This window comes from Pan paniscus, chromosome 18 (assembly GCF_029289425.2).
Source record: "Pan paniscus chromosome 18, NHGRI_mPanPan1-v2.0_pri, whole genome shotgun sequence".
In the NCBI taxonomy this organism is placed as follows: domain Eukaryota; kingdom Metazoa; phylum Chordata; class Mammalia; order Primates; family Hominidae; genus Pan; species Pan paniscus.
The window spans coordinates 65,980,001-66,006,410 of NC_073267.2; the positions used below are offsets into that span (position 1 = coordinate 65,980,001).

General features: G+C 41.0%; 1 protein-coding gene across 5 annotated transcripts in view; it reads right to left on the reverse strand.

The window, feature by feature from the left end:
- The window catches only part of BBS2 (Bardet-Biedl syndrome 2), a 51,047-nt gene extending 27,910 nt beyond the window's left edge, over positions 1 to 23,137 (reverse strand). For 2 of the 5 annotated variants that reach the window (XR_008621487.2, XR_008621486.2), the window contains exons 1-13: positions 22,730 to 23,051; positions 17,441 to 17,672; positions 12,950 to 13,071; positions 12,650 to 12,712; positions 11,750 to 11,827; positions 7,928 to 8,032; positions 7,758 to 7,844; positions 4,479 to 4,614; positions 4,123 to 4,262; positions 3,164 to 3,308; positions 2,663 to 2,834; positions 1,585 to 1,714; positions 242 to 373 (exon numbers count right to left, since the gene is read on the reverse strand). Coding sequence is in view for 3 of the 5 variants with exons in the window: in XM_055100486.2 (XP_054956461.1) it covers positions 242 to 373; positions 1,585 to 1,714; positions 2,663 to 2,834; positions 3,164 to 3,308; positions 4,123 to 4,262; positions 4,479 to 4,614; positions 7,758 to 7,844; positions 7,928 to 8,032; positions 11,750 to 11,827; positions 12,650 to 12,712; positions 12,950 to 13,071; positions 17,441 to 17,672; positions 22,730 to 22,846 (1,659 nt within the window). In the remaining 2 variants the exon portion in view is untranslated. Of the gene's footprint in view, positions 1 to 241; positions 374 to 1,584; positions 1,715 to 2,662; positions 2,835 to 3,163; positions 3,309 to 4,122; positions 4,263 to 4,478; positions 4,615 to 7,757; positions 7,845 to 7,927; positions 8,033 to 11,749; positions 11,828 to 12,649; positions 12,713 to 12,949; positions 13,076 to 17,440; positions 17,673 to 22,729 lie in introns of all 5 variants that reach the window. The other 3 variants (XM_055100486.2, XM_008977443.3, XM_063597589.1) reach the window with 3 other exon arrangements.
- Between the last annotated feature and the right edge of the window lie 3,273 nt (positions 23,138 to 26,410).

Here is a 26,410-nt window from a genome sequence, read left to right on the forward strand (position 1 = left end):
ATCTATTCCAGATTATACCCCAGTGTCTAAAATGGTAACACTAACAGACTAAGTTAAACCATGTGAAAAAAATAAAACAAAACATGTGGTTTTATGACCTTGACATTGATGTCCCCCACCTCACTTTGGATTGAATGGTAAACACCACATGAGAAATCTATGCCCCTCTCATTCCATGGTCTAAGTGTTTGAATAAATAAATTCAAAAAAGAAATCTATGCCCCATGATATTAAACATTACCTCTCCACTAAGTTTTATTTTTATATGCAGGTGGCCACCATTCCGTAAAGATGTGAAACACACTTGAAATGGAGCATTCTGAATGTGAGTGTCTTCTGGTAACAGAAAGTTCTGACCGAGCCATACAACAACCTTGAAAATGAACACAATGAAATGACCTCCATTTTTAAGGTACAGACATTCTTTTTTTTAATGTGCCTCTAGATATGAAGGTACAGCCATTCTTGAGGGAAGAGTTCTCCTTCTTTCTAGTTTTACTGCTTTGTTGAGAAAAAAAAAAAAAGAATTATACTTCATCCCACACCAAGAAAATACTAAAACACTAGTCACCCTCCCTTTTCTCACCTCACCTATGCTCTTAAGTAACATTCATAATTATGCCTGGCCCCACAGCAGACATGATTTCATAGCATCTTCTACTTAGACATAGTCTTATATGCAATGTACAAATGATTCAGGTATGATGCTGATGCTGTTACACAACAGCTCTTCTGTGGGTATAACCTGGACAATGTAGCGTGCTTAAAACCATTCCATTCTATTCTTTAAGAAATGTAAAATGAAGTATACATGGGCAAACACCACAGATATATCCACACAATAAGGAAAATATAAGTTTTAATGTTAATAGCAGTAACACCATGCAGTGGCTTGCAACACAGGTTCCACATGAGAACCACCCATGAGGCCTTCTGGAAGGGCCCACCTATAGAGTCTGTGGTTCCACAGGCCAGGCAGGGGCCTGAGAATCTACATGATTAAAAAGTCCCACCAAGAATTCCAAAGCCCAGCCAAGGTTAAAGTCCACTGGTATTAGTCCTTTCAAATGTACAAGGTGCTACTGTTACACCAATCATGTAATCCTCGGGCCCCCGCAATAAGGTGGGTAAGATTATCCTTACTTATTAGATAAGAAAACTGAGGCTCACACTGGTGAGGGGAATTCCCCAAGATCACTAAGAATTTAATGAGTTAACGTAGCACTTAAAGCCAAAAAACGTTCTTAGCTCCAAGTCCCACTCTCTTTTCATCTTGCTGCAGGTTCCTCTTGAAATACTACACCAGGACAACCACACTAAGACCATAACGGAAAGAGAGGAATTAAACACTGGTAAGAATTCACCAATAACTGAGGATTGCTCAGATGCTTTTTCAAAGTGAGAGAAGGTATTTTAGCAATATTTTTATTACAGGTTACAAGCCACCCCCAAGTTAGAGAATTCTTTCATATCATATTTACTGCTACCAATATAACACATTAATGTAATTTTCCCTTTCTATGAAATAACATCTAAAGGATTCTACTGTGTAAAAGCATTGAAAGAGAAAAGCGAGATACTCACCCTCTGTGCCCGTTCTGCAATGGTAAAGTTAACATAACTGATTGGCTCACTGGCAGGGTCCAGGCTGGTCAGCGCATACATGGAGAATCGAGGGAGCTGTCTTGTCAATTCAAATACATGAAACTGGGTGCTATGGCCAATCAATGAAACACAAGAGACTTGTTTTGTATAGAATGTTCTTTCAAAATGCAAGGCCCAGAAAATAAAGCCACTTCTGGGTCATCAATTGATATTTAAGGGTTTCACTTAAGAAGGAACCCCCAAAACACTTGAGGGTTAAAGTACTACAGTAATATATTAGGTTTGGGATTTAAAGACAGCATGAGTCTACATATATACCTGCATGCACTAAGGGTTTAAAATATCATAAAGGGGATGTAAAAAGTATCTTATCTTCCACAAATAGAGCAGTTTTTCTTCACTAGCTGAGGTTATGTATGACTGTAATATAAAGGTGCATCCTAACTCTTGTAGTTTTAGTGGCCAAAACTACAAATTGACAAATCATCAATTAAACATTTTGTGATTATGAGATCACCTGACTAAAAACAGAAAATAATGATCTTAGCCGGGCGTGGTGGCTCATGCCTGTAATCCCAGCACTTTCGGAAGCCAAGGCGGGTGGATCACCTGAGGTCAGGAGTTCAAGACCAGCCTGGCCAACATGGTGAACTCCTGTCTCTACTAAAAATACAAAAATTAGCTGGGCGCAGTGGTGGGCACCTGTGGTCCCAGTACTCAGGAGGCTGAGGCAGAAGAATTGCTTGAACCCAGGAGGTAGAGGTTGCAGTGAACCGGGATTGCCCCACTGTACTCCAGCCTGGGCGACAAAGCTAGAATCTGTCTCAAAAGAAAAAAAAAAAAAAAAGAACCATCTTAAACTTACATATCAGTTTTTCCATTTTCTTTTTACAGGTTTCAAACTGAGGAAATAAAAGGTCATGAGAAACTTTGGGTGGATAGAACCATTAAATGGTTTCTCAGGCCCCCAAGAATCCACTGGGCATATGGAAAATTTATACATCTTGCCCTCCTCTAAGTGCTGTCCTGAAATGAACTGTGACTTGCAAAGGGTCACCTGCTTCTGTAACCCACGAATGCCTTCAAGTGCAGATCCACAGGGACATCTTTGGGAGGCACAATAGGGATGCAGATGGAACTGGAGAGGTTGTGAATGCTGGGATGTACCACGTGGCTTTCACCTGTAAAAATTCCCTCTGCAAAAATCAATACTGCTCGGATGATGGTGTCTGCAGGGAAGAGTAAAAACAGTTTAAGAACAACTCCAACTTTGGGAAGCCGAGATGGGCGGATCACGAGGTCAGGAGGTCGAGACCATCTTGGCTAACACGGTGAAACCCTATCTCTACTAAAAATACAAAAAATTAGCTGGGCATGGTGGTGGGCGCCTGTAGTCCCAGCTACTTGGGAGGCTGAGGCAGGAGAATGGCATGAACCCGGGAGGCAGAGCTTGCAGTGAGCCAAGACAGAGGAAGACTCCGTCTCAAAAAAAAAAAAAAAAGAATGACTCCAAGATGGCACAGGTGCCTCTAAATACCAGCTGTGAGTACTGTCTTACCATTAGAAGTGGAAATGCGTAATTCTGTATGAGCAGTTTGGGTCTCATTCCCCAGGCTGACTGAGAGCGTGGTGTGGAGCCTGGTATTGGCTGGGATTATGCCCCGATGCCCATCAGCCTCGTTCAGTGGACTGGCCAATTCAGCCTGCAAAACACCCCACCCATTTCCTACTCAGTCACCAAAACACTGAACTAATATCAATTTTAAATAATATTGCTATTCAGCTTCAAAAGACAGAGCCTCCAGTATATTATTATTATTATAGTAATCTGATCCTTTAGAATTCAGAGAACTCACCTCATTAGTGCTCCCTTGCTCTATCTGGCCCTGTGGGAAAATACCCTTGCCTCTTTCTATGGGTATGGTCCACTGTATCCCATCATGACTTTAACATTTTTGAAGTATTGTTCTTTTAAAGTAAGCAAACAAATTCCCTTGGTACATCAAATTCAAATACAGTAATGCATTACAGGACAAATTAAAGGAATATTTCAGCCAGTTTGCTGTATGCACACACACGTTTTTACAGCTGTCAGTTTTTAATATGTTTGTTTTTGAAAAAGATAAAAGACATTCTATATTGTTCTTGCCTTTTGTCACTTAGTAAGACGACAGATATCCTTCCATATCAGTCCAAGTATTCATTCTTTGAGCTGCCTAATATTCCTTAGCACATACTCCCTACTGCTGATGAACATCTAAGTTTCTTCCAGCTGTTTTCACTGCTATAAATAGTGCTGCAGGAAATGTCCTTAAACATTCAGGAAAACATTTCTACAGTTTAACTACCTGGAAATGAAATTTCAAGATGAAAGCATATATCCCCTCTCAATTCTGACACTGGCAAAAAGGCCACACCCTGGCAATGACACTCTCATTCTTCCATATTTGCTGATCCTCCCGGTCAGTCTCAACATTTCAGCCTCCATTACCTGGTCACATTAGGACCTACACCTACCTTGGTGTTTTCCTCATAGTTACGGAGTTCCAGCAACAGATTCTGCTTCTTCTGACTCAGCTCTCGGATCAGGTCCTGCTCTGCACTGGTGTCCATGAGGTTCCCCCTCATCTCAGCCGTGCCAGGCAGGTAGCCCCGGACTGAACAGAAGGAAAAAACCCCAAGTATAACCAGGTATACTTTTAGGTCATCAATTACCTGCTCTTAAAAACAAAAACCTAAGTTCTCCCCAACTTTGGTGAATTTATTAGAACTACAGGATCTCGGTACAAATACTTCAGGTGAAATTTCCTGATATTTTGACCCAATCAAATGGAAAATGTGACTTTTTAAGGATTTTTCTCATCCCAATTTACTTTCCCCATCCACTGAGCAGCAGATTAACTGTATGTGGCCATCCATCCGGTAATCTCCCTCTACCACACCGGCAATTGCAGAAGAAAAATTGTCCTTAAAGATGACCTCCCCAGTTCGGTCACTTCGAGCATCAACCTACAAATAAAACACAAATTTAAAAGTTGCTTATGCTACATGTTTAAAAACCATAAAATTTAAAAATAAAAATCAGCTTTAAAGGTCATTTAGTCTAGCAGTTTTGAAGAGTATTCTACGAAGCCCTACGACTTCTCAGGAGATACCTATGACTGCTGAGGCCAAGAGGGACCCTAAAGAGCCTCAACCAGCTGTGCTTCCTTCTTTTTAAATAAAAGCTGTTTTTCATATTGGCCTTCACACAATGCTTCATTTGAAGAAACGGGTCTGCTAAGAGCCAGTACATATAGTACACACAGCACAGTGCAAAAGGGCATGGGCTTAATGGCCAAACTGCTCAGGTTCAGAATCTAGCTTTGCCACGTACTATCCACGGCATCTTGCAAGTTTCTTAACCATTCTGTGCTTGGTCTTTTCATCTGGGGATCAATAACCAGAACATGGAGAAATTAACAGTACTATATCTCATTGGGTATAACTGAGGCCTAATGAAGTTAACATATATCAACAGGGCCTGACACACAGAAATACGTAATAAATGTTAGCTCTATATAAAAATTGTATCTTTATTATATATAAATGTATAAAGTATGTTGAATCTGAAGTTCAGAAACTACGGAGTTAGCCCAGTCTTCCACCATGCAACCTTTTACAACAACCCTGTTAAGAGTTCCTCTTCCACATAAAAACTATTCAGATACTTTAGAGAGCTCTCCTATTCTCTAAGTCTCCCATTTCCAAGAGAGAGAACAAATAAATAAATGACTGATCAGAAACAAATGCATCTCAAAAGTGATAATAAGTGACCATCACTTAAAATGAAGATTATGAGGCCGTGCACAGTGGCTCACGCCTGTAATCCCAGCACTTTGCGAGGCCGAGGCAGGCGGATCATGAGGTCAGGAAATCGAGACCATTCTGGCTAACATGGTGAAACCCTGTCTGTACTAAAAATACAAAAAATTAGCTGGGTGTGGTGGTACGCACCTGTAGTCCCAGCTACTAGGGAGGCTGAGGCAGGAGAATCGCTTGAACCCGGGAGGCGGAGGTTGCAGTGAGCCGAGATTGCGCCACTGCACTCCAGCCTGGGTGACAAAGCGAGACTCCAGTCTCAAAAAAAAAAAAAAAAGATGATTATGTTCCAGGCAAGGACACAGGTATTATCAACAAAAGGCTAGCTACAGAAAATCTAGCACAGCAATCATTTCGATGACCAATGCTACTCACTAGTTTTGTCTTTTCATAAACAATCTTCTGGGCAAAACTTTGCAACCAAAACATAAAGTAATTTAGGTTACAGCCTACCCCTTGTCTACAGTATATCACTGTCAAGTATTAATGCTATTAATAACATCATGGAAGCCTGAAAATTATGAATGCTAAAGCCTGTGAAAGAATGAATGACCTGCATTTTTAACAAAGCACATTAATGTAGCCCTCTAACTCAGACTGACCTGAACTTGCTTCTTTCTAGTTAAAGCCTAGCTACCTAATGGCTTCTACCACTGCATTTCCACAATATTTAGCAAATAAGAAGGCTCATTTGCTAACTAAGAAGCAGGACTACAAATTAATATTTCTGTGGATATTCTGATCTTTTGCTTAATCCAACTAGGAGGTTTTACCCTGAAAGGAAAGGATGGCCCTCCAACTCATCAAATGACATACAAAAGACAAAGTTAATTGTCTAGCAGTATTTATTTAATATTTTCACACCTGTATTCAAAAGTTGGATCTGTATATTTCCTTTTTGTACATTTCTGTTAAATGTAGATAATCGGTTTTTCCACTTATATAATTTTCTTATCTTTTTCATGCTCAGGAACAGATTACATAATAGAAATTCCTTAAAATTTCAAAAGCATTTAACTATAAAAACATCTAGGTCAAGAATTATATTTCAAGGTAACCTGACAAGTTTTCAAGTCTAGTAGTTTTCTAATTCTTAAGTCAGTCATAATAATTTATATTCCCTCAAAATATGATCCACTGCTATGATCTGAATGTTTTTGCCCCCACAAATTCCTATGCTGAATCCTATTAGCCAAGGTAATGAATGGTATTGGCAAGTAGAGCTTGTGAGAGGTGATTAGGTCATAAGGGCAGAGCCCCCATGAACAGGATTAGTGCCCTATAAAAGAAGGCCCAGAGAGATCCCTTGCCCCTTCCACCCTGTAAGGCTCCTATGAGGAAGTGGTCCCTCACCAGACACTGAAACTGCCAACACATTGATGGGGGCTTCCCAGCCTCCAGAACTATAAGAAATAAATTTCTGTTGTTTATAAGCCACCCACCCTATGGATTTTGTTACAGCAGCCCAAACCAACTAAGACATCCATTTCACAGACTTTCATATTTCTTAATAAGCAACTATACAGTCTTATAATTTTTAGTACCCATACTAATGACAAAACTAAGTGGAGAAGCAGAAACCAACATAACAGCTTTTTAGAATCCGTTCTTCACGTAACACCAAAGGAATGCTTACAAGGTGCTAGAGAAAAGTAAAGATAAATCAAAGAAGAAAAGATAAGAATTTGCTGATCCCCTTCAGGCAATCCAACACTGACAGACAAGAAAGCGAGGGCAAATGGTATCCATGGAGATCTGGCAGCTACCTAGGCAGCTTCTAAGAAGACAATCCTGACTTGCCAAAAGACTGTAAAAAATTCTGATTTGAAGTTAAAAAAGGAAAGCAAGCAAAAGGATTTTATTTTAAAGTTATAGCTCAGAAAACAATATGCTAACATGATTCTTCCCATTAGTGCTAAGTTTTCAGGCAGTTTTGAAGATGTACTGGAAAAGAGCTATTCAAACAATTCCTTAAAACTCCTTTTTTACTGTTGTACTACCTAGAATCAATCTGGCTGATGGATTCTCAGCACTTCAAATAAGTGATTTAGACAGAATCTCCCTGAAGATTTCCCCCAAACACCGCTTATAAGACTTACACTCTCTCACTGTGCAGCTCTTGACAATGATAGCAGGAAGAATGTGTCAAGATTATTAAGTTAAATGTAAAAACATTGCCAAGGAACGAACTGAAGTTTACATCCCAATGTTACTGTTCTAAGTCCTACAGCCAATACACCTTGGACAATTACTACTCTGAATTATACCTGAACTTTGCTATTCAAACTTACCTTCCCATTGGACCAACCAGTTATCAGTTCATTCACTCCATCAGAATTAAGGTCAAAAGCATGAATGCTCATGGCATGATTTTTCGACTGAAAAAGAATTTTAATAATTAGCACAGAAGTCTCACAATAACTATCAAGTGCCTGAATATCAAAGGCTAAATTATACTAACTTTAATTCTCCAGTATCGGGATGTTTTGTCATAAACTCCAACTGTGCCATTGGAAAGGGCATAACCAAATCGACTGCCATACATGGGACAAAGAGAGGTGACTATCTGCAAAACAATCCACAAAAACACAACATCTTTTCATTAAGACTCAGTTTACTGTCAAGTACGGCTTTATATGACTTCACACTCCTTGTTACAACTATGTTAAAATTAGATTTAAAAGTGCTTCCAATCCATTAGTGGGGAATGTATTCCTCTTCTCTACGATACATGTCATCTACTTCAGAGTTGTATAATCAGATTTAAATAAACTCACAGGGTTTGGTGTTTTAGAGCAACCTTATGTGGCAAGTTTCAGAAAATTATTTTTAAAAAACACATGAAAACTGAAGGACTAAGGAAAACATAAGCTAACTACACAAGATCGAGAATATGCATATACAATAGATATTATATATGTTCACCCAAGAGGCTTTAATGATTATTACTTAACTTATAACATCCTACAGTCTCAATTTTTAAAAGACTTATAACAATCCACAATTGAATATCTTACTTCGTGTATACACCTTTCTTTCTATGACATAATTTGTTTGCTAGAGGTAAAAGAAAGAACACATAATCCTTTGAAAAGTAAAAACCCAGGCACATGGATTTGTGTAGTATATAACAATATACAGAATGCATATATGATACAGAAATATTTATAGGACTGTTCAAGGATTTGACATCCTTAAAAGGATAAAATTTTAGGTACTGAACAAAACTTTCCTTTAAAGTTAAAACCAAAGCTTAATGATATCCATGATCCTGCAGATCTACTTTCTAATTCTGTTCCTAATACAAGAGATATTAAGAAATAAATTGTATAAAGCAGAGAATAGTTATATAATTTCCTTTACACCTACAGCTTTTCTACAAAACCACCCACTTCACTTAACTATGAATACAAAGTGCTGTGTAGGATTCCAGAATTATTTAGCTCAAGGCATTCTTCTGACAATACTTCATACTGTTCAACTGCCAAATGAATCATGATTTTGCTGATCTGGGAAATGATATTTGAACTAGGAGCAAACCTAACAAAGAGAACAGGAAAATGGCCCTGCAAATGAACAATGTTATGAAGTCCATATTTTCATAAATTTAGCCCCAGATTCCTCAGCTCTTTTACTGCTTCCTTAGTTCACCAGTTTCTTCTTTTTGTGGACTAGAAGATCAACAAGTCCCCTCAAATCCCTAACTCTATTCCAGGTTCTTGTCCTCTTTTCTAGGATTTAGGAAAGAGATGTTTCAAATAATTCAGTCTCCTCAAATCTAATATTAACAAGCAATAAAAATCCAACAAAATCTGGATGATTCCCACCAAAGGAGAAAAGATTTACCACAAATTAGAATGAAAGGGATATGAGAATTCGGGACACAGCATCTATCAGCCAGGGATTCTCAAGTTGTTTTTTTTGGTGGTGGAGGAGGTTGCAAACCCCTTTAAGAATGTAATGAAGGCTCCGGGCCCTCTCTTCAGAAAGCACATATAAGCACATACACACAAAACAGACTCCCGGGCCAGGCATGGTGGCTCATGCCTGTAATCCCAACACTTTGGGAGGCTGAGGCGGGTGGATCACCTGAGGTCAGGAGTTCAAGACCAGTCTGGCCAACATGACGAAACCCCATCTCTACTAAAAATACAAAAATTAGCCGGGCGTGGTGGCAGGTGCCTGTAATCCCAGCTACTCGGGAGGCTGAGGCAGGAGAATCACTTGAACCTGGGAGGCGGAGGTTGCAGTGAGCCAAGATCACGCCACTGCACTCCAGCCTGGGCGACAAGAGCGAAACTCCATCTCAAAAAAATAATAAAATAAAAAACAGACTCCCTGTATAAACACACATCCTCAGACTGCTCCTTTTGGCACCCATTTCTCCTCTTCATTTCTTCTCTGTCCACAACTATCATCTTACATCATGATAACTGTGAATATATAAAAAGTACAGTAGGACTAAATAAAAACTGATGACTCTTGCTATAGGATAACTTAGTTAAAATCATTGGTAGCACTGTATGTCAATGTGTAGGTTTTGCTTTTCGTCTCCTTTTATAGTTAGGAGAAAAGAAGTCTGACCTTCTTAGACAGCTTTTATGAGTGACATGAAGCAAGTAATTTAAAGACAAGTGGCCAAGGTCAGTTTTGAGACTAGTGCCCTCGAGCTTTTCTGATACAGATTCCTAAATACCACATAACTAAATTTTGCAGAATCCCACCATTCTGATCTCTAAGACTCTCTTTTACTGGTTTCTTTCTGTCCACTTACAACGTTCACAAGCTATTGCTCCTTTATCCTCTTATTCCTTAATTAAGAATATCTTATTTTTTTCTGTTTGAGTCTTGCCCAATCCTGGAAAACTAGCAGCAAATAAATATCCTAAGAATGTCAAAACCATAAAGGATACAGGTAATCTTTAGATACTGCTTTTTGCTTTATTTTTGTCTTTATTTTCCTAACTCTTAACACTGTTACTTTTTAAAAATTTTATTTTTGAGACAGAGTCTTGTTCTGTTGCCCTGGGTGGAATGCAGTGGCGTGATCATAGCTCACTGTAGCCTCAAGCTCCTGGGCTCAAGGGATCCTCCTGCCTCAGTCTCCCAAGCAGCTGGGACTACAGACGTGTGCCATCACCTTCTGGCTAATTTTTTAATATTTTTTGTAGAGATGGAGTCTTGTTATGTTGCCCACGCGGGTCTCAAACTCCTGGCCTCAAGTGATCCTCCCACCTTGGCCTCCCAAAGCACTGGGATTACAGGCATGAGCCACTGCACCAGGCCTAAACATCAGGCCTAAACAACCTGAGATATTAAGAAATATCTCAGGTTCAGTTACATGAGTGATTCTAATCACAAGTTCTATAATTTTTAAGTTTACCTACAGAAATGTGCCAAAGAAGTACTGAATTTGCAGGAAGAAAAAATATAAACATCTCATTTACGCACTTCAGCCCTACTGAATACACATGATGAGGAGGAAGGGGCATAAAGGTTCAAATGCTGACCATGCCATTTCATAGCCAAGACTACGTACAAGTAACTTAACAAAAAATACAGGCGTGGTGGGTCATAATCCCAACACTTTGGGAGGCCAAGGTGGGCAGATCACTTGAGGTCTGGAGTTCAACACCAGCCTGGCCAACATGGTGAAACCCCGTCTCTACTAAAAACACAAAAATTACCCAGGCGTGGTGGTGCGTGCCTGTAGTCCCAGCTACTCAGGAGGCTGAGGCATGCGAATCACTTGAACTTGGGAGGTGGAGCTTGCAGTAAGCTGAGATCGCACCACCGCACTCCAGCCTGGGTGATGGAGTAAAACTCTGCCTCAAAACAAACAAACAAACAAAAAACCAGAACACCATTTTCCTCATCTATGGAAATAATAATAATTTATCTTCCTATTAGGGTTGTTGTAAGGATTCAATATGTTACTTCATATAAAGTACTTAGAGCACTACCTGGCATACGATAGGTACATAATAAATGATTGCCATTATTATTATTTGCATGTATTAACTCATTAAAAGAAATGCCTTTATGTATTCAACTATATGCAATAATTTTTCTCTATTTAATCAGTCTTTTCAAAATATATCTTAATTAGGGTTTTCATTGCTTTTCTTTCCATAACATACAGCTCTGTCTGACCCCCTCCCCGAGTTTTTATCGTAAAACCACCTGGGTTTGGAGATGCCCCAGCACTCTCACTTGATGTTTCATCTGACAGTACTGATCTATCTTGCTCAAGGTTACCGTAGTTCGAGGTGGAGCTTCTTACCTCTGTTTCTGTCATTTCTGCCACAATCTCATCTTCCTTAAAAACTCGGATATCAAAATCCTCAGATCCAACAAGAAGCTGAAGGGGAAATATCATACGTGTTCAGGTGAGTAAGTGCAAACAACAAAATTTCTGTAAACAAAACAAAAAATTGCACAGTACTTTGCATGCTGCTTCTGCCACCCAAGATTGACAACCTCATAACCGTTTGATGCTCAGAAATGCTCCCTCTAATGGGAGGATCAGCAGATTCAATCAATGAAGAAACAGGGGCTACTGCAGCTTTTATCCTGCCACGGGAGCTGCACATCTTGCCAGAATACGTTATTTCCCTGAGTACCTGAAAAGGCTCCCTGGATCAGCAACTTTCTCTGCCTACAGATGGAAGCCCTGTTCAAACACCAGAGTCCAGTGTCCATGGAAAAGAGAGGGGGAAGTCGGTGCCCAACACAGCACATCACACCTACTAACTGCTCAAGAAGCTAATTTCTACGGTAACCATAAGAATAATTTCAAAGGCTAAAAGCCAATCTCTAAAACATTTAGATTCCTCAAAACAGTTGGCCAAAATTGAAAACTATATACTAATATGGTTTCAAAGCATCAGGAGCAATTCATAAGACCGTGAATATGACTGAAATCCCAACTCTTCTACTCTCTCTGCCCTCTCCTGTGTCTCTGAAACACCATGGCTTTGATCTTTGTATTTATTACACAAGCACAAGTGATTTATTGTTCAAAAGAGAAGAGAAAGACGAATGAGGCCAACTGGCTGAGCATTTAGGCAACAGAGCACCAAAATCAACCAGGAGAAGCTTACACTTCTGTCAACACTAATGTCACTGTCATGGCAAAATTCATTTGGCTGAACACACAAGAGGTATCTCCTCCCCCACATACCTCTTTCTTTCCATCACCATCAAAGTCACACAAGGCCAAGGAATTAACATTGTCTCCAGTAACCTGAAAATAAAACCCCAAACCATTAGCATGCCATCGTTTCTCCATTTACTCCAAATATATTAGCTACATGAAGGAGAGGATTACACAAAACACGAATGAATGCTATTCGAATTATTCATATCCTTTTTTAATGCACAGAATTATAAATATCATTACTCAGTAGAGTTGGTGGTTAAAAAAGAACATTAAAAGTAAAAATGCTTAAGGGTACCAAAAAGAATGTTTTCTTCTTCATACCGTCCAAAAGAGATCACTTCCTTCATGATTGAAACCTTGCAGAGCACAATTGCCACCAATAATCGCAAGAGGGGAAGAAATGTCTCCCAATGTCCCCAGCACAATTGCATTTGCCCCATCTGCTACCTAAGAAAAGTAAAAGGACACATTATCTTAGACACGATAATATGCAGGCACACTGAAGGTAAGTTATATCCATATTTTTATTCAGACACCCAAATTCCTCTGTCATCATTTGTGAGAAGCCAGATGGTCTCCTGAGAGGGCAGCCAGCCAGGGCTGTCCACCGAGACCTAACCCTGTGGCTCCTGCAAGGGTGAGCACAGATACAGAGTAAATCAGAGCCTTGGCTTTCACACTAAGCCACTACAAAATGCTGCTACGATACTCTGGGAGCTCTCTGGGACCACAAGTTCCAGAGGGCAAATTCTCCAGAGAATCAAGACTTATGCCTTTAAGCACCCAAACTTTGTAATTTATTTTAACCATTTTGGATGGAAATCTTTTTAATACTTGTAATCTACTTATTTACTACTTTTTTTAACTTTACTATTCTTTGTACTAAAAAGTACAAAGAATAAAAAAAACCCATGGTCCCACCACCTAAAATAAATTATCTTAGACTTCTTGAATAAATTATATAAGTTAATTTATTTTTGAAAGACTCAAGGACATCTTTGTAAACACTGTTTATGGTACAGGAAAATAATCGTTACTTACATAATCTTTAAGTGGGAAAACTATAAAGATTGGCTATATAGGAAAGAAAAGATTTCATAAGAAATTAAAACTGTTAAATGGCCAAAGAAATAATAAAGTTAAAAGGTAAACAATGAAGTGGGAAAAAACCCTTGCAATATATAAGACAAAAATACAAAAAAAAGGTTAATAAAAGGCAAATAAATACAAAAATGGTAAACACCCCAACCAAAAAAATAAACAGGACATATTAGAGATGAAATACACTCAACAAACATGAAAAATGTTCTTTCTCACAATATATCATTTTTCAGTTTTTGGATTAGCAATGAAAAAGAACAATAATATCCACTACTAGTTAGGGTGTAATGAAACAGGCACGATCATTATTGAGGGGGATGTGGAAAATGGTAGTCTTTTTAGGGAGCAATTTACCAATGCCTATCGAAAATCTCATTTTTAAAAAAGTCTTTGACTAGGCAATCGTAAAGCTGAGTCCTTGTAATGTTAATTTATGTGTCAACTTGGCTAGGCCATGGTACTCAGATATTTGGTCAAACATTATTCTAGAGCTGCTGTCAGGGTATTTTTCAGATGACATTAACATTTAAATCAGTAGATTTTCAGTAAAGCAGATTATTATCCATCATGTGGGTGGACCTCACACATTATTTGGCCCACACATTAATTGGGCCAAATTTTGAGTAAATTGAGCAGATTTTGAGTAAAACAGATTATTATCCATAATGTGGGTGGGCCTCACACATTAACTGGCCCACGCACATATGGATAATAATCTACTTTACTATTAAGTCCTTCAATACTTTCTATTAAGAACTTTCTATCAAGTATTGAAGAACTTAATAGAAAAAAGACTGACCTCCCCCAAGGAAGAAGGGATTCTACCAACAGACAGCCTTTGTACTTGAGCTTCAACATCAATTCTCTCCTAGATCTCCAGCCTGCTGGCCCACCATGCAGATTTTTGACTTGCCAGGCTCCACAACTGCATAAGCCAATTCCTGAAAATAAATATTTCCCCCTCTAATATGTACATGTCCTATTGGTTCTGTTTCTCTGGAGAACGCTGACTAATACAGTCCTAAACTCAATCTCACTTCTGAACAAAAACGATGTGACCTTGAAATAGGCAAAGGGCAGAAAAAGTCCTAACCACTAAAGAAAAAATGTGATCAGCTGGACTTCACAAAAATGCAAAACTTTTGCTCATCAAAAGACACATGCCTAGTGGAACAAGCCACAGGCTGGGAGAAAATATTTATTATATATAAATCTGACAAAGAGTTTGTATCCAGTATATCCAAGAAATGTCTACAAATCAATAATAAAGAGACAAACTACCAATAAAAAATAGGCAAAAGACTTAAGACACTTCACGGAAGACACATAAATGGACAATAAGCACAAGAAAAGGTGCTCTGCATCAATGATTATCAGGGAAATGCAAAATGAAACCACACCTAAGATATCACTTCACACCTTCCAAAATGGCTAAAATTAAAGACTGGCAACAACAAATGTTGACAAAGGATGTGGAGCAACTGGAACTCTCCTACACTGCAGGCAGGAGTATAAAGTGATACAACCACTTTGCAAAAACAGTTTGGCAGTGTCATAAAGTTCTTATAAACCATATAGCCCAGCAATTCCACTCTTGGGTATTTACCCAAGATAAATTAAAACATATATCCACAAAAAGTCTTATACAAAAAAGTCTTATTAAAAACAAGTCTTAAACAAAAATGGTTGTTAAAAACTGAAACAATCCAAATGTCCATCCACTTGTCTATCACCAAGACAGTGGATAAACAAACCATAGTATATTCACACAATGGAATATACTACGTTTGTTGCTTAGCAACAACAACAAAAGACTACTTTTATATGCAACAATATGGATAATTCTTGCAAGTATTATGTTAAGTGAAAGAAGCCAGACACTATTTGTATGGAGTTCAACAACAGGAAAAGCTCATCTAAGCTGACAGAAGTCAGAACAGTGATTGTCTATGGGAGATAGAAATTGACTGGAATGGGGTACAACAATATTTTCTGAGGTGATGAAAATGTTCTCTATTTTTTTTGGGGTATTGGTTATAGGGATCCAAACTCATTGAACTGTACACAGAAGGTCTGTGCATTTTCATGTATGTACATTTTACCTCAACAAAAAATAGACAAAGAAGAAAACCAGCCAAATGCAGTGGCTCACATCTATAATTGTAACACTTTGGGAAGCTGAGGCAGGAAGACTGCTTTAGCCCAGGAGTTTGAGACCAGCCTGGCCAACACAGTGAGACCCTATCTCTCTAAAAAATAAACAATTAGCTGGGCGTGGTAGTACACACCTGTAGTCCCAGCTACTCAGAAGGCTGAGGTGGGAGAATTGCTTGAGCCCATGAGGTCAAGGCTGCAGTAAGCCATGATCATGCCACTGCACTCCAGCCTGGGTGACAGAGCAAGACTCTGTCTCAGAAAACAAAAACGAAAAGAAAGAAAACCATCTGCATTTTCAGGAACTTATCCTCAGGAAATAATCAGGGAAGTGGTCAAAGAGATACAGTTATTACACTATGAACTGTAATACAGAAACAATGGAAATAACATAAATGTTCAACAACATGGAACGGTTAAACAAATTACATTAACACAATGAAATACTACAGAACCAATAAGAATGACATAACGGGTATGTAGTAACTTCATATAAAGATGTTCACAACATATTATTGAATGAAAGAGCCACACATAATAGCCAGGGAGTGGAATGTCCATTAACTGATAAATGGATAAATAAAATGTGGTATATACATACAATGGAATATTATTCAGCCATAAAAATGAATTACTGACACATGCTACAACATGGATCAACCTTGAAAATATTATGCTAAGAAAAAGAAGGCAGTCACAAATGATTACATATTATATAATTCCATTATTTATGAAATGTCTAGAATATGCAAACTTCTAGAGACAGAAAGTAGATAACTGGTTGCCTAAGGTTAGGAGGTTAAAGAAAAATGGGGAGTGATACTAATGGGTATGGGTTTTTTTGGGGGGTAATAAAAATGTTGAAAATTGATGATGGTGATGGTTGTACAGCTCTCTGGATACACTAAAAACCACTGAATTGTATACTTTAAGTAGGTTAGTTGTACATGTGAATCATATCTTAATAAAGCTGCTACAGGGTAAAAACAAGTAAAAGGCTACATGTATATATGACCCCATTTTACTACAAAATGTATTCATATATGCTTGGTAAAAAATCTGGATTCAAAAATTCAACAGTTAAGTGTTCTTTCTAGATGAAAAAATAGGTGTAATTTCTTTTACTTTTTACTTCCTTATCTTTTCTGTAACAAATATGAATTGCTTGGGTATTAAAGTTGCAGCAGCCTGTAGGTGGCAGGCTACAGTAAGGGCTTCTACAAACTATTGCACTAAACTTGAATGCAAGTCCACCAGGAGACCTGTCTATTGGCTTCCCAGCTCTTGGCTGAATTCTCAACAGGAGATCTTGACAGATGGCAGTATCACAGATATACCTCATAGAGATAAGCTCGAGTGTCACCAAGTGATTAGCAACCATAACCAAATAAATAAGTTCCGAGTACATAAAGCAGATGTTAACAGCAAAATCTCCATGTTGTTTACCTATACTATAACAGTCATACAATAAACAGACCAAAATAAATGATCTGATCTCTTCCAAGCATAAAAAATGGACATTGAGTAATGACAATTTTATGGTTATAAAGGTTATACTTGCCTCTCTGTAGAACAAATCCGAATTATTGTAGACATCATAAGCCAAAAGATTAGTCTGTGTCCCCACTAAAAGGGCATCATAGCCAAGCTCAGGGTTCAATACGCCTGCAGTCAGACAGCTGACTGCCTGGTTAATGTTGAGAAGAGAAACATCAGATTCCAGGGGGCTCTGGAAGACCCTGGATGCACTGACATGCTGGTTCCGTGTATGAGGATTATGAATAAAAACCTGAAACAAAAATAACTAATTACATTCCCTTAAAATATAAAAAATTAGTATCATACATTTTTTAAAAAAAGAACCAGGTTATTAACACATCAACATTAACAAGAAGTCACTTTAATCTCCTATGAAACTTAAAACACTCGTACATAGTTCAATGCATGGACAACTTTCAGTCATTATGAAATCACGGAAATCCAGTGGTTCTTAGCCTTGTAAGGAACAAGGTAATGAACAAGATCTAGTCACTGCTTACCAGGCCAGCTTACATGCTACCCACCAGCAGGATGTCAAAGCACTCTTAGGAGCTAGCCTTTTCCTGATCAACCTAGAATAAGCTGCTACCACCTTCAATGTGATTGCCACACACCAAGAAGATCATGGAAAACAGAATAAACACTTCCTTTATTATCTTTCATCCGAGCACCTAATGAATTCACTTCCTAGACCTTAAAATGGTCTGCTAGTTAGTAAACCTGTTTCACAAACTTAAACCGAGTCATGCAAATCAAGTATCTTGAAGGCTTTCACAGTTTATACCAGTGACACAGAACTAAGTAATTAGCCCAAAGATAATAAATTCAACAGTTTCAACTATCATAAATATAATCTGAGTGTCTGCATAAATTATTCAACTTTCCTAGACTTCACCTGTAAAAAGGAGGTTTGGACTATAGAATGCATTCTTAAGAGGGGCGAGATCACTCCCAGGACAGGTAAATGGGTTTGCGATGGGGAATCGTGTAGCCTTTCACAGGACCACAGTACAAAAAGAGATACAAAGTATATCTGAGGTATCAGAATTTCACTGGGAAAATTTTCTTGGTCTAAAAAAGTTCCAAGGTGGGCAATATGACCAAAAAGGTTGGGGGGATGAAAAACACTGGACTAGGGATCCCTCTAGCCCCTTCTAGTTCTAAAATTTTTTAAATTTACATGAGTATTTCATCTCTTTCACATAAATCCAAACAGAATTAATTTTAAATGAACACCTACCCAAGGCAGCCTATTCAACAAAAAATAATTTTCAAAAGAATTGACTAAAAACATAGAAAACATGTGCAGCCACTGAACACTGCCTTCATGTTCCGTTTGTGTAACACTTTATAACATGCCTTGGTCAATGTTAATTGCATTTGAACCTGACACCAACCCTTCATTTCCATATGAGGTCGGAAGAGTTAAGGCCCTTTGCGAAGGTCTTGAGACTGGTGACAGGGCTAAGACAAGAGCCTGGTGTGCTCCAGGCCCTGCGCTCCAGCCACCACCACATCACACTTCCTTTTATAACAGTTCTGAACAAACCAATTCTTACGAAGTTTTCCAGAAATCCAATATGCTGAGAAAGTACAGGAGCAGAAATAGCTTACGGGCTCCATATTCATTCTTACCGGAATGGAAAGAGTTTGCAATTTTTGTCAAGAGCAACAAGGATCTCAGGAGTCAGACTTTCCCCCAGTTCCCTCCTGCTGTTCTCTACACTCAAAGAGAGTCCACAGGGAGACAAGTCTGTCCCTTCAGGCAAGGAAAGAAAGCCAATCTCAGTCATACGACAAAAAGACCACTCCCAGGGCTTTCAAAGGACTTGCTGAAGTTCACACTTTTGTTCTAGCTGAGGAGGTGCTGCAAACAATATAAATTCAACTGACCCCTAAGCATTACCATGAGAGAAAAAATGTCCCCAGAGGAAAACTCTAATATTCACCATGCAAGAGATTCCTTTTATTTATTTATATGTTTTTTGAGACGGAGTCCTGCTCTATTGCCCAGGCTGGAGTACAGTGGTGCAATCTCAGCTCACTGCAACCTCTGCCTCCTGGGTCCTAGCGATTCTCCTGCCTCAGCCTCCAGAGTAGCTGGGATTACAGGGGTGCGCCACTACGCCCAGCTAATTTTTGTATTTTTAGTAGAGACAGGGTTTCAGTCGGCCAGGTTGGTGTCGAACTCCTAACCTCAGTTGATCTGCCCCTCTCAGCCTCCCAAAGTACTGGGATTGCAGGTGTTGAGCCACCATGCCCGGCCAGAGATTCCTTTTAAAAAAAATCCTTGCTAAGGCTCAGAGTCAGCTCCATGTTCACAACAGGGTCCCAGCTGTAAGGATAAAGTCCTGTTTCTAGACATGCAGGCTTTAACCCTAGCTGGAATGTTTTAATTGCTTTTAAGAGAATATATTCATGGCATTACTTGAGTCATAAAATACTACTAATTCTTTTTAAGGTCTCAAGATAAAAGATCAGGTCAGAACTTTTTAGATTTGTTTACAGAGCTGAACACAAAGTATCCATCCAGTTACACAGGACAAGGGATCTCCTTTATTTTATTTATTATTATTATTATTATTATTATTATTGGGCCATTTTCGACAACAGCCCTACAATCAAGCATTCCTGCCTTCCACTCCAGGTCACACTCTATCTAAGGGCTGCCCTAGGGACCTCTGCCCGATCTCCCTGCTTCTACTCCGACACCTACCTCCCTACATCCCGTCACAGAACATCTGTTCTCCACATACCAGCCAGTTAGCCTTTATCTAAAACATAAAGCAAATTCCAACACCCACTTTATCAAAATCCTCAGGGACTTCCTAACTTACTCAGTATAAAAACCAAGGTCTTTGCCATGGCCTACAAGTTCCTATATGATCTGGCTTGTGTCTACCTCATGACCACCCTCATTGCCTTCCAGCCCCAGCGGCTTCCTTGTGCTCCTGAAACACACCATGCATATCTCCAGCTCAAGGCCCTTGCACCTGCAGATTCCTCTGCCTGCAAGGCGCTTATCCCACAAATCTGCAGAGCTTGTTTCCTCAGTTCCTTCAAACCTCTTATCAAATGTTATTAGAGGCCATCTGACCACCTGTCTAAAACGCCAAGCTCCTATCACACTGAATCCCTTATTCTTTTTCTCCTATGAAAACACTTGCATATTCAGTTAACTGCCTGGTTCCCCCTCTCAAATGTAAGCTCCAAGGGGGCAAAAACTTGTCTGTCACATTCTCCAATGCACCTGCAGAGCTAAGAAGACTGCCCAGCACATAGTAAGCCCTCAAATTAGGGGCTGAGTTAATACCAATGGGATATTTTCAGCCCATTTATAAATCTGCTATGCACCTACAGCACAAGCAACATGAAGTTCTTTTTGGCATTTGTCAGTGCTTTTTTTTTTTTTGAGACCGAGTCTCACTCTGTCGCCCAGGCTGGAGTGCAATGGCACGGTCTCGGCTCCCTGCAACCTCCACCTCCTAGGTTCAGGTGATTCTCCTGCCTCAACCTCCCGAGTAGCTAGAATTATAGGCACCTACCACACCTGGCTAATTTTTGTATTTTTAGTAGAGACAGGGTTTCACCATGCTGGCCAGGCTGGTCTCGAACTCCTGACCTCAGGTGATCTGCCTGCCTCGGCCTCTCAAAGTGCTGGGATTACAGGCATGAGTCACTGCACCCAGCCTGTCAGTGACTTCTAACTGTAACAATAACATCATGATGTGCCAGACCCCGTATTAATAGCTTAACTCTGTTATACTACTTAATGAAAATGAAGCCTTATTTTTTACTTCTGTATCCCAAGGCATATAACATACAATATACGTGGAAGTGTCCTAAAAACTATAAATTGTTACACAAATCCTAGCTTATTAAATCCACACTGGATCAGAGAACATGCACTCTGACCACATTCCACACTTTCTAGTTGAGGGGCTCCAAGCACTGTATTGAACCTCTCTGAACTGCAATTTCTAGTCAATAAAGTGAGAATCATAAAAAGAAAATAACAGGTAACAATCAGTGACCACGTCCTATATGTCAAGCATTTTACATGTATTAACTTTTTTAAAGCTCATGACCCCATGTATTAGGTACTATTATTAAGTGCCTTGACCAAGGTCATGAAATTAGTAGGTACTGGAGCCAAGAAACACCATCCCTATGCCATGCTGCTGCCGTTGGCCTTGTGACAACGACGCTGAGATGACTCATGTAATAAAGTTTTGTGCCTGTTATAAGTTATTAGCGTTGTCACTACATTCCATGTATTTTGGGCATGCCTCCGTCAAATACACAGGGCTCTGATTTGCCTTGTCTGCTAGCTTCTGGACTATAAGCTTTCTGAAAGTAGGGACTCCTTTTACATCCGAGTCTCCAAAATCTATACAGAAGGTGTTTAGTAGAAGTCTGGTGAATGTTAAATGATTTCTCTTTTATCTCTTTGACTCTCACACCTTGCCCAGTAATCGCACATAGCAAACACCTAACACTTAGTGAATAAATTACGGGGAAAGAACTGAATGTACATGGGCAAGGATCAAAAGTGCAATTGGAATAAGTTAATTTTTGTATTGCATTCTTTTGTCGTTGTTCGGTAAAGGACTGTGAAGGGCTGGGTGCAGTGGCTCACGCCTGTAATCCTAGCACTTTGGGAGGCCGAGGCAGGTAAATCACTTGAGGTCAGGAGTTCGAGACCAGCCTGGCCAACATGGTGAAATCCTGTCTCTACTAAAAATACAAAAATTAGCCAGGCGTGGTGGCGGGCGCCTGTAATCTCAGATACTCGGGAGGCTGAGGCAGGAGAATTGCATGAACCCGGGAGGCGGAGGCTGCAGCGACCCGAGATTGCGCCACTGCACTCCAGCCTGGGCGACAGGGCAAGACTCCGTCTCAAAAAAAAAAGGAAGAAGAAGCAGTGTTAGAGAGTCAGAGGAATTCCGAGTTCCAAGTGACAAGCAGAGGCCCCTGGCTTGAATCTGGGGTCGGTTATTACTGCTAACCCGAACCAAACCCCTTCCCTCAGGAGACGTCTCTTTTCTAAGCTCCCTATGTCCAGGGACCCCGACCTCGCCTGACTCCAAGTGCCTGATGACAAGAAAACGTCAACTTCTCAGAAAAGCTCTTCCTCTAAGACCCCACTGTCCTCTGCAGGATGGAGCCACAAGGTGCTCGCCGACCGGTTGCCGGGCAACACGGGCTGGGGGCGGGGTCGGAGAGGGGGCGGGATCCCAGGGGCGCGGCCAGCGGAGGTCCTGTGGTTCCCTGGGGCCCGGGCTCCCTGCGGGTGGGAGCGGTTACCTTGCCCGTTTGGGTGGCGGCCGCCAGGCACGGGTGAGTCCCGTCGTAGCGCCCTATGGCCACCATTCGGGGGCTGATTTTGTGGCGCAGTTTCAGGGTGAACACAGGCAGCAGCATGATGGCGGCGGCTTAGGGGAGGAGGGCTGGAAGCTGGAGGCCAGCGCAGCGGAGCTGGCCTCACGCGCCCGGGCAAGAAGTGCAGGGACACTACCTGCGCGGCCCCAGCCGCCTCAGGCCGGACGCGAAACAGCCCGGGACGAACCCGTCCAGGTACCGCCTGCTCCTCCTGCGGCGGCGCAGACCCGTCCGCTCCTTTTGCGGCTGCGCGGTGGAGCCTCGGCGCCTTCTGTGGCTGCGCGGTGGAGCCTCGGCGCCTTCTGTGGCTGCGCGGTGGAGCCTCGGCGCCTTTTGCGGCTGCGCAGTGGAACCCCTGCTGGGCCGCGGGTGCAGTTGTTTCCCATTGCAGTAATTTACTCCTGCGGGTTGAACTCCACTGACGAGCCTACATGCCCAGCCCAGAGGCTTTCCCTTCTAGCACCACATCCAAGCTGCACCCTGCAAACTTGACACAATGCTACCCCACTCCAGAAGGTCATTAATTCAAGAAATATTCCTTGAGTGTCGGCTCTGTCCCTTGCTTTAGCCGTTGTGTGGAGGAAAACCATACCAATCCTTAGACTCACGTTCGGTCTAGGGCTCCTGGTAAGGCTCCCTATATATTTTTAAGTGCAAACCAGCAAAATTGAAAAGTGACCAACAAAATTTCCTTGAGGGCCTATTGTGTGTCAGACACTGTTCTAGATAATAAATAGTAGTAAACAAAAGACAAACCTCTGCTTTCCTGGAACTGACATACTAGTCAGGGGAGACAAGCACTAAACAAGAAATGCATGTCATTTGGTAGTGAGCACTAGAGAAAATTAAGGGAAGGAAGAGGGGAGAGAGGATTGGAGGGAATGCAGTGTTAAGTAGGGTGGTAGGAAAGAGACCTCTCTGAGAAAGTGACCTTCAGCCTAGGACTATTAGGAAGTGAGGAAGCCAGCCTCGAGGGAGGGTGTTCCTGCAGAGGAACTTCAGGTGAGGCCCCCGGGGCTCACTCTGCTGCCTTCTGGAAATGGACAATCTGGGGTGGATAATGAGATGAGCAAGGACCACTAGTGGAGACTTGGAGTAGCCAGCAAGGAAGTACAATCAGGAGAGTATAGTGTCCTGGAAGCTCGAAGAGAGGGTGGCCAGAAGGAGGAAAACAACTGTGTCAGATGCTGCGGGCCAGTTTTGAAAGATGAGTTCTGGGCCAGGGGCGGTGGTTCACGCCTGTAATCCCAGCACTTTGGGAGGCCGAGGCGAGCGGATCACTTGAGGTCAAGAGTTCGAGACCAGCCCGGCCAACATGATGCAACCCTGTCTCTACTAAAAATACAAAAATTTACTGGGTGTGGTGGTGGGCACCTGTAGTCCCAGCTACTCGGGAGGCTGAGGCAGGAGAATCGCTTGAACCAGGAGGCGGAGGTTGCAGTGAGCTGAGATCGTGCCACTGCACTCCAGCCTGGGTGACAGAGCGAGACTCCGTCTCAAAGAAAAAAAAGAAAGATGAGTTCTGGAATATTCTTGATACTTGCATTTTGTAATTACAGTTATACAAATGAGCATTTTTTTCAACGCTGTTGGTGTGTCTGTGACTATTTGTAACCTCTTTTGGAGATAATATCAAAATACTAAATAATGTTAAAAGACTAAGTTTGAAAGTCGTTACTTTTTAAAAATTGATTTTTATTTTATTTTATTTAGAGACGAGGTCTCATGCTGTCACCCAAGCTGGAGTGCAGTGGTGCCATCACAGCTCACTGTAATCTCGAACTCTTGCCTCAAGTGATCCTCCAGCCTCGGCCTCCCAAAGTGCTAGGATTATAGGTGTAAGCCACTACTCCCAGCCTAAATTTAAAGATCTTGATGGAATGTAAGACCTGAGTCAGTGGCCCTCCAGGCCCCCTCTGATGGACCATGCTTCTAAGACCCAGCCTCTTTCTATCCTGTCTCCACCCCCACCCTTCTGTCACCTGTCTACACCCAAGTCCTATAGCAGCTCCCTGACCAGCGGTGCCATGGAAATTACCCTGGGTCATTGGAACTTACTTCGTTTTGTGGTGTCCCTTCTCTTTAGTCCCCAGATTCTACCTACACAAAGTCATCATCTCACTGAATTCACTCAGCTGTGTTACTAGCTGATCACAGCTTGATCAGCTACCTCTCCCAGGAATAGCTTGAAAGGAATGACTCTAATAGACATCATTTCAGATCCTTTATTTTTTCCTGGAAAACATTTATTGAGGGTATCCATGTTCTAGACGGTGTTGAAGGACCTAGGGATACAGCAGTGAACAAGAAAGATATAATTCATACACTTATGGAGTTTACATCCTCTAGGGGATAGGAAGCAATAGACACTAAACATGAAAACAAGTAAGGTCATTTCATTTGGCGAGAAGGCTGATGTTCTAGGGCTCAAGAAGTTCTCTTAGAGGAAGTAACATTTGAACCAAGAGCTTTGTGACAAGAAAGTGGCAGCCATTCAAAGATGTGAGGGATGGACAGTCTAGACAGAGGGAACAGCAAGGACACAGGACAAGTTTGGACATGTTTGAAGACCAGAAAGAAAATAATGTGGCTGGAGCCTAACGTGTGAGAAGGGGCCAGGTCACCTAGTGCTTTTGAGCCACGCCAAGGAGCTTGGGTTTTACTCTAGCAGGCAGTCAAGTCCATGGACTGGCATGGACTGGATTTCTATGTAAGGCTGGTCTTGGCCTTCATCCACCCGGCCACGCCTTACTTACTGTATGGACTGCCTTGGTGGCCTCTAACTTTGCGGTTTCTCTTCCTAATAGGACATTACAGTCATCAGCATCAACATCATTAACATTTACTGAGCATTTTTTAGGTGCCATTCTAAGAACTTCATATGCATCATCTCACTTAATCATACAATAATTCTACAATCCTACAATTCTACATAGGATTATTGTATGATTATAATATATAATAATGTATGATTATACAATAATCCTACAATCCTACGCAGGATTGTAAAATGGGATAACCATACAATAATCCTACAATCCTATGATTGTAGGATTATTGTATGGTTATCCCATTTTACACCTGACAAAACTTTACCATTGTTATCTCCTCTATAACTCTTCATTGGCTCCCTATTTTCAATCAAAAAAAGTCCAAGCATTTCAGCAGATTATACAAAGATTTCCAAATTCTGACCACTGTTGACCTCTGCAGCCTCATCTTTTGCTGCTTCTTTCTTCAGACTTGATCCTTCTCAGATGCCATGTCTAGCCTCTCTGCTCAGATTGTGCCCTCTGCCCAGAATGTCCTTCCCCTCCCTTCATAACTTCCCCCCATCTTTGAAGACTCAGGTTGGACATCACCACTCCAGCAAATCATGTTTGACAGCCTCCCTCATTGCTATTTCCACCCTTAGGAGGCAGCCACACTTCCCCTGCGCTTGCGTCAGATCCTGTATCATAATGAGGGTACTTGAGTTTAGGGTATCCCTAGAAAGATAGGGAATCCCCCATCCTCCCTGACAAGCACCGATCAGGGCAAGGGACTTACAGGCTTTCCTCCGAGGAGAAAGGCCCAGGGCTAACCATCTTCTGCCAAAAGTCCAAG